Source organism: Bemisia tabaci, chromosome 2 (assembly GCF_918797505.1).
Source record: "Bemisia tabaci chromosome 2, PGI_BMITA_v3".
NCBI classification, from domain to species: Eukaryota; Metazoa; Arthropoda; class Insecta; order Hemiptera; family Aleyrodidae; genus Bemisia; species Bemisia tabaci.
Genome location: NC_092794.1, coordinates 60,299,972 through 60,308,858, shown reverse-complemented (window position 1 = coordinate 60,308,858; position 8,887 = coordinate 60,299,972). Strand labels below are relative to the sequence as shown.

The window sequence follows — 8,887 nt, the reverse complement described above, 5'->3', positions numbered from 1 at the left end:
TCACTGTTTTACTTAACTTTTTAGTCCTAGCGAAAACATATTGATTTTTTTTTTCATGGACATGACTGTTCCTTTTCAATCTGAAAGATATCAGTTTTAAATTGAAGGATCCTGCATGGAAAACTAAGGGATTCAGTTCAGGCTAAATTTTAATATTATTTGAAAAGTTGTTCTTTACCACTTCCTGAACATGATTAGCTTTAAAAATTTATCTTCCTATAAACTAATTTTGAGGAGAGCCGAGCTGAAATAACAATCTTTCAGCATTCTAAAATGCATCCGCAAGCAGAAATGTTGGTGATTAAGAAAAGTTTCTCTCTCTTTCACTACCGGCCTGATGGGAACATGATACGGATGCCATGCATGTTTGTTGTCAACTGTCTCAGAGCTGAAGACACTTCATATATGGCGTAGGAGCAATTAAAATAAGTGTAATGCTGCACTTTATCTCTCATTAGCCTTGCTTTTCTCAAAATTGACCCATGAGAAGTTGGATTTGAAAGGTTTGGGCTCAGGATATCCCACAAAACAATAAATCTAAGTAATAGGGAATTTTAGCCAACGCAGATCCTCTGGTTTTCTATGCATGGTTCTCTTTTGTTATCCTTCTTTAAAAACCCTTCCTGCGGCTCATGTATGGATCCATTTTGTCTGTAAATAATTTGTACTGGTTGTACATTTCAATTATCACTAACACACCTGGGCTTTATTTTAAAGAAGTACCCCAGGTGGAAGGATAAGTTTGTGTCGGGGACAGGGTGGTCTATTCGGGGTGACATTGGAATTTGACAGGAGACCCTCCCCAATCCATCCTCAATGCAACAATGTGATCCATGCAAAATTTTAGCAATATCGAAGCATTTATTTTATGATTTGCTCAACAGCCTCAAATTTTTTACTTAGTAAAAACTACATTGCCATAGTAAATGCGGAGAAAACAAGCCTTGCATTTTAACGGCTTTAAGTATCTATGTGGTAAAATATTCCACTTTTTTTCCAAGTAACATCTCTGGAAGTCGTTGAAACAGAAAAATTTCAATCACCATTGAATGGACTGACATAGTCATAGTGGTCAGTATAGCTTAAAACACGCTTATTAGATCCTGTACAGTCAGGGGTGAGCCTTCCTCTCCCATTTCACCGATGCATAGTGAGATCTATCATGTCCCTAAAACCTCTGTAGATGAAAACAAATTAAAGACTTCACCACATGAAAACATTGTACATCTATTTAATGCGATGCAAAGCAAAGCAAAGCTTCTATACCTCGCATTTATTCCTATGTAATTTTAGTTGCAAACTTTGAGGCTGTTGAACAATCTTTGAAAATGCTCCAGTCTGGTCAGATTTTTCCCAGAATTTTTTTTTATGGACTGCACCGATTTGGGGTGGGGGTAGTAGTCCAATTAAAATTTCTAAAAATTTATCAAACCCATTCTGAAATGGACTAGCCAAAGATGACAGCTTGTTATCATAGGAGTTTAACACATAGAGATAAAAGCTTGACTGCTGTTAAAAGCAATATTTTATTTCAAAATTATCTTACTATAAAAGTGATTTCGATTATTTTACCATGTTCTTATTGAATGGTATAAACTAAACAAGAATTTACAGGGGCAAAACTTATTGATAATGTGGTTTTGACCTTAATACAGGAATAAAATTAGCTCCACTATGTTGATTGAATTACACTATTTACAGATTAACACAGCAAATTAAGTTCTGCAAAAGGAAGGATTTTAGAAGAAAGCTAGTCCCTAAGATTGGAACAGCATCTAAGAACAATCTCTGGTTCATATTTCAGCTCATTAGGATACTAATATAGTGTATTTTTAAAAATCAACACAGTTCCTGTTGTGCCGTTCTTTCTGAGAAAATGTTTTCCCAAGGGAACAGAGCATTGTCCCCCTTTCAAATTGTGAAATTTCAATGGAGACCATATTCTGCAGATGAGTCTTGAGAGAGAGAAGAAAAAGGAACAAAAATAAACGAAAGCTGAACCCTTAAGAGCCAGATAAATGACATATTAAATTTAGAGAAAATGTATGATGAAAGTTTCAATTACAAAAAATAATACTAATAAAACAGACTCATTCAGAGGAAAGGCTGAAGTTTGTAAAATTTTCTTGGTTTAACCAAATATATTGATGGTGAGACTAACAGACCTCGTATCTCGTTTGCAGTGTTTAAAAATCTTCGCTGTCATTTTATTTTTGTGAACAAGTACAAACCGAGATCATACCTTGAAGTTTCCACAGATTTTTCATTACATTGATCAGAAAAACCACGGAAGTTTTCAAGAATTGACGTTGAGAAGTTTTCCATCTAAAAAATAAAGCAAACAGGAAGTCTACAACATCGCAAACTGAGATACGTGGTCTGGTAGTTTCACCATCAACATGCAATCCATTCCATACTTTCTGCATTTTTGCCCTCCCTCAGTCACTGGAAACATTCGTTAGTATAAATAGCTTGAGTTCAAGTGGGTGAACGACTAAAATTTGGGTTGTGATCTTCCTTAACTTCTAGTTATAATTTCCCTCTTTTTAGGTGAACATTGTCAGTTTCTCTGTCCATATTTGGAGAATGCGCAGCTGACTAATTTAACTTCAGCTTCATAATTAACTTCTTTTTGAATCCCTGCATTCCTGTTGAGAAGACCTCAATGAGGCTTACATTGCTACTTCTCTGATTATCAAACAAACAAACGAACAAAAAAAAAAACAGGATTTGCTGGAGACTCTAGAATTTTTACATTACTTCAGTGAAGTTTGCCGTTGAATATGAGCTAAAGCCATCATCTAGCTGATCTTTGGCCCAGCCGGAGTGAACCCACTCTTGTCAGAGTAAAGTTCATACTTTTAATTTCCAGACAGCCTTCCAGGCTGTGAGGATTGTTAAAAGTTTGTCTCAAAAATTCGTTTTGACTAGTCAAATACTAATCTGTTACTCTCCTCCTGACAGCATGGGATGTCAACCTGTGAAACTCAGAATTTAGAATCAGAGACATTAGCAATGTGACATGAAGAGGCACTGATGACTTGCGCACAGTAGGTTGCAATTTTGGCTTAAATTCACTGGTGAATGTCTTAAGAAAGGAACATGAAATATTGGAGTACTTAATGAAACTTTCCATCAGGATGGAAATACATGTAAGGTTTATCAAAAACTAAAGATAATAGTCTCTTCAGACAGTGTCCAACTTTCATGCTCAACTAATTTCAGAGGATATTAAGAAAACCAGAATCAGAAACAGATTTCACTGGCTTTCCTAGTTCCATGCTGCAGCCAAGTTTTGTGGATTGTGTGCCATCAGATAAGAAAAATACATTGGATTTTTTCAGAGATACTGGCCTGCCAGCAACATGAGGACACCTTCAGAGACCTCCTCAGATAGGAATGCCCCGAATGAGACATTCATTTCAACTTAACGAAAAATTAATAAAAACCAGTCCCAATGAAATCAGTCAAGAATTCTGCCTGTTGACTCTTTGAATCCGACTAGCTTGTGCCCCTGTAAAACAGGAAATCGATGATTACCTGAAACAAAAGAAACAAAATTCATTAACAAAATATATTTAGCATGTGCCTCCACATTTTTTATTTTCGATGAAAAGCTACGAGCTGTGGGCGGCTTAATATTGAATAAGAAATACAAAGTGCTCAACTCCAGAGAAACAAATGAAGAGACCTTCAGTTTACCACATAATCAAAAGAAGAGATGCTCCTATTTTGAAAAGATCTACTTAAAATCTCAATGGAGATACAGCATCTAAAAGGCATAGTGTCAACTTATTACTTGCATTTAAAATTAGTATTAATTCAGTTTTCCTCTCCATCTATTTCTTTATACACACTACACACCGCACTCTATGTCGTTTCTCGTGTTTCATAACTCCTTGTATAGGGTTCGTGCTTGTGAGCTGGAAGAATAAATAAAATGATTTTTTCAAACTTCTACAGCTAGATACCTCAAAAAGGGTGCTTGGAATCTTCAGGTGTCCAGAAAGACTTTTCTTTGGGACAATAACAAAAGCAAGAACATACACAGGTATTTAAGTTTCATCGATTCAAGTAGCGTTTTTCAAACAAATTTTATAAAATACAATTCAACAATTTATAAAATTTTTCACTTGACAAGAATAATTTGCTTGAAACTTACCAATGGCGGGGTCTTTTGCCAGCATTGGGCCCTGGTGGTCGAGGCCCTCCACTTGAGGGATCGTAAGGACGATATTGGAACCCAGAAGATTGGTTATGATTCCGTCCTTGGGTATGATGATCACTTGAACCAGGGTAATGACTGGAGGTGGACCGCTGATTTTGATTAAAACTAGTATTATTTCCATAATTTCCGCGGTAATCGTTTGATGGCCCACCAAATCCTCTTTGATGACTGTTGCCAGAGAATGACCTACCATAATTTGAGTTGGGTCTATGATCGGAAGAGCTACTGCTTTGAGCTCCTTGAGGAGTCGTGTAGTAGTTTTGATGCCCTCTATAGCTTGAACTGTTATTACCTCTTCCATAATTTGGTCTTTGTTCGTAGTTTCTTGAATTACCATCATTCCAATTGGAATAGGGTCGCTTGCGCTGGTAATTACCACTTCCATGTGCAGCTGCCGGGGGAGGGACCGCACTGTATTGACCAGATGGCCTTGGCCCGTGGAAGTTCATCATTCTGTGACCTCCGCTGCCCAGATAGGCTTGTTGTCTGGCTGGTGCCATGCCTATCTGTGGTTTCCAATTCATTGATCGATCAAAATTCTCTGGCTTCAGCACCTTTGGAGGATCTTCAGCACCAGTTAACTTGCGGGCAGGGAAGATAAAGCTATCTGGGTACTTAGGGTCTCGGTATCTTGCACAAAAAACTGAATTCCTTCGAACAACAGCTAATCCAGCGACAGGAGATATCAGGGAGGCTCCTTGTTTTACATTAATGTCACATAGTAGGACTTTGCCTCTCATCCCTTCATTTAAAACATCTGATTCAGTGTTGAAATTTGAGCTTTTTTCATACAATCCTTTGATATAACTGTGCGCTGCATTAGCCTCTCCTACATACAGACGATCATCACCTCTAACATTTCTCATTTTCTCTTCAACGGTTAAGGAATCATAATAGGGTTCAAGCGCTTTATGCAGTCGACCTTCATCAACAAAAGGTAGAAGAGCTACTCCTTGCCATGCAAACTTTTTGCCATTGAGATCTATTTTGAAATCAATGGGATAGAAGTCAATTATTGGTGAGTCAGGATCACTCATTAATTTTGCCCACGGGGAAGGTACATGTGAACTACTAGCGGCAGGAAAAACACCCATGAGTTGCTCTAAAGGCTTGAATGGTTTTGTATCTTTCGGAAAATTGATGTCTACTGATCTGATATCGACAAAGTCTGATGCAAAAGGTGCATAGTGGTAAGGAAAATACCAACCCCATGAGGCGCAACCTTGATAGTAGTACTTTAAAACCCAACAAAGTCCTTTCACATATTCTGCTGCAACATTCCTGCGGAACGCATCATTCTTGGAGTCAACATCGAATTTCGATTCATAGTATCTGTCTTTGAAACCTTCTTCCCAAAGTTTAACTTCATCCGGGGGTTCTTCTTCATCTGAAACTTCTACCATTTCAAAGTGATTGACTTTTTCATAACTTAAACTCCTCATTTCTTGCATCTTTTTTCTTCTTTTTGTCATCTTATTTCGCTCTCGAAATCGGAGTTCTGTTTGTTGACGATTTTTAAAAATCTCATCTTCAACATAACCAAGATCAGTTAGGATAAGTTGAACCCTATCTAAATTGACAGCACCACTATCTGTTACAAAGCCACCAGTTTTATACACAGCTTTCTTGTATAAATTAACTAATCTGTCTATTGCTCCTTCTCTGATCTCTAAGGATGGGAGATGAGGTAGGAAATCATTACCTACAAAGAAACACATGAACACCCAGTCATCAACAGCTCGCTCAAAATCATAGGGAAACGGCAGACCAGGCATTTCAAGCTCTTTTTGAAGATATTCCTTCAAGATGTTAAGACGGACAAAAATAAATTGCGTCTCTGATCCTAGCTGAATTTTGTTTTCTTCAATAGCTGACTCATTGGGAAGACCTTGACATTCTTTCATTTCATGACCTACTTGACCACAAATTTCACATGGTCTAGGCTTGTTTGGGAGAAACTCTTCCCTAATGATAGTGAAGTAAGGTTCATGAGTGGCTAAACCAAGCATAATGAGATCGGCGTCTGCTCCACATAGACAATGCTGAGTATTAGGATCATGATCCGGTTGTGCTCTCTGTCTGCGGATGTAATCCATTATTTTATGTTCTCCTTCCCCTGGTACATTTGCATCTGACAAAATGACTTTGATCTTTTTCCAACCTGGGTCTGAATTCAAGCGAGAATGAATATAATAATGAAGGCAATTTGACAAGCGAGCCATAAAAGGTGTACCAGGAGTAATACAGTTGCTATCAAAATGTTCACCTTTTTCTTTCTCGGGAGGTAAAAATACCCCCTTTAATGCTAATTCTGATCTGATCTTGGCAATTTCTTGTATTTTTTCAGCAGTTTCTTTGGATGCTCGGAATCTCCGAGATCTTTGTTGGTTCATTTTTGCTCGAGGTGCAACACCGTCAATGGCCATGTATAATAGTTTTCGGGGACGAACAATGGAAAAGAGGCGATCGATGCATTCGAAAATGGCAACCATCATTTCATCTTCGTTTTTTGGTGCTGGTTTATCTTCAGGATGAGTGCAAGGATGGATGATTCCATTCATGTCAAGATACAGGTTGTCGAATTCAATATCGTTTGGATTGGGTTCAGAGCTATCAACTGGTTTCCCATCTTCCCCTTTTTGCTCCACACAATGCACAATGACAGATGGATACTTCCTGCTAAGCCAGCGAAAGAATGCTGGAACTCCCATGGTGCAATCTGAAAATCAAGGAAAAGAGCTTGCAACATCATTCAAAGTTGTAACTATATTGAGGACCTGCTTGAAGAAAGTTTTAAAAGTTATATATACTTACTAGAACCATTATCTGTATCTACTACAGTTGTGACTTTCAAAAACTGAGAGCTAATTCCCAGACTGATGAACAAGTAACAAACTGATTAGCCGCGGCAGATACTTTCACCATACGTTTTCTCATATTCAATGGTTAGTATAGTAATCCGAGAGACAGAAATGTGTTTGTGTATTGTATGAGCTAGTAATTCATTCGTAGTACATAATCAGCTGATAAGTAATAAATTTAATTGAGAAGTAGCACATTTCACTACTCTTTTACACAAGCATAAAGAACAGAAATCAGTGCATGTTATAATTTTCTTGAGGACTGAGATAAATATATAGAGTACATAGAGTTATAATGAAGTGGGAGAGTTGGCACCACTTTGAAGCACTTTTCAGGTCCCAAATTCTGTGTGACTTCTGCGAGACGCCGGGTCATTTTTTCAATACATGATCAATTTTTTTCGATACATGGGTACCTGGCCATCCAATGTAAACAAAAAGGATAAGAATTACCACGTACTCCACACCGCCATTTTAGATCGAACATGTATCGAAAAAGTGACCAAAGCTTGGCGCACACCGGGCTCAGAAAGCGTCAAGCAGAACATGGCGCCAGCTCTCCCATTTACATTACGACTTAATGTACAGATAAATTTTGTTTTCATACAGGAGAACTAGCCAAAATATTTTCTTGCACATGTGTGATCGATCGCAAATGAACATGACCCGATACTGGTAATGGTGCACTTACAAGGCTCCGTTATGATGGCGGTTACATGCGCACTCTGCAGAGTGGAAAACACCATTATTTTTTATCTGTTATGATAAACTATGGCAGGAACTTTAAGTAACTCAAAATTGATTCAAATTGATATGAGCGAAGAGTACTCTTAGTTTTTGTTTTTTTAAAAGATGAGTGCCCTTTTGTTTCCGTCTGTGCAGATTGTAGGGTAGAATTTGACTAACCTAACCTAATATAATTGTACAGTTATCGTGATCTTGAAAACGATGACAAAATCTAAAAACAAGACAGAAAAACCGTCATTCGCTTCCAAAATTTTTGCCATCGTTTAACTTGACAGCAGAGAGAAGTAATGATGTGTTTTCTGCTCTACAGAGTTCGTAGGTTACCGCAATGATAACGAAGCCGCTTTACTGCACTGCCATGGCAGCGTAGTGAAGCGGCTTTAAACAAAATCGCATCAGTGCACTACAGCCCAGAGAATTACTAAGTCGCATTCTGAAATATACTTCCTTTTTCTATAGCCATCATTACGACAGATTTTGCAGCTAATTGAACATTTGTTTGGAAATCTAGCCAATGGTGTTGAACATCTTGGCAGTACATTCTAGAGGCTACGTCGGTTAAAGAAGCTATGCTTTGGAACTAAAACGCTACAATAGTAATGACACAACGCAACGTTAAAAGTTAGGACTGGGCCGTCAGTTGATCAAAATAGGGGACTTACCGTGTCAATAAAATGGAGCAGAATTTTTAAGGAGCAACACGGAGACTGAGATTTTTGATTGGCAAAACTGAGGTTTGTTACTGAGATAAGGCCGAGACAGTTGTTACATTGTTATGATGCATGAGGTTAGAACAGAGTAGAACGGAGCTGGGCTGCATGCTGCTTCCCGAATTCAATCTGCTGTAGAGACCGCAGTGTGGACCGGTTGGTAAATATAATTCTGTAGAAAAGAAAATAGAGAAAACACTCAAGACACGTGGATCGTGAGGTGAATCAGGCACAAATTCACAAGAGTCCTGATTTTGGTCATACCGAAAACAAGCTTGATAAAGATAGAGTGATAAAGACGTCAGTGCGGGATTGAGGGGATTGGGGAGAGCGTGAGAAGG

General features: G+C 38.1%; 1 protein-coding gene across 1 annotated transcript; it reads right to left on the bottom strand.

Moving 5' to 3' along the window:
* Positions 1-1,507: 1,507 nt before the first annotated feature.
* On the bottom strand, positions 1,508-8,850 carry Rat1 (5'-3' exoribonuclease 2 Rat1). Its single transcript, XM_019059586.2, has 3 exons — positions 8,499-8,850; positions 4,163-6,947; positions 1,508-3,540 (listed from the first exon to the last, which is right to left on the bottom strand). The coding sequence occupies exons 2-3, from the start codon at positions 6,937-6,939 to the stop codon at positions 3,537-3,539; spliced, it is 2,781 nt and encodes a 926-aa protein (XP_018915131.1). The 5' UTR covers positions 6,940-6,947; positions 8,499-8,850; the 3' UTR covers positions 1,508-3,536.
* Positions 8,851-8,887: the final 37 nt, after the last annotated feature.

Bases quoted from the DNA above. Each gene is read 5' to 3' on its own strand.
- Rat1 (XM_019059586.2), bottom strand. From the start codon at position 6,939: ATGGGAGTTCCAGCATTCTTTCGCTGGCTTAGCAGGAAGTATCCATCT.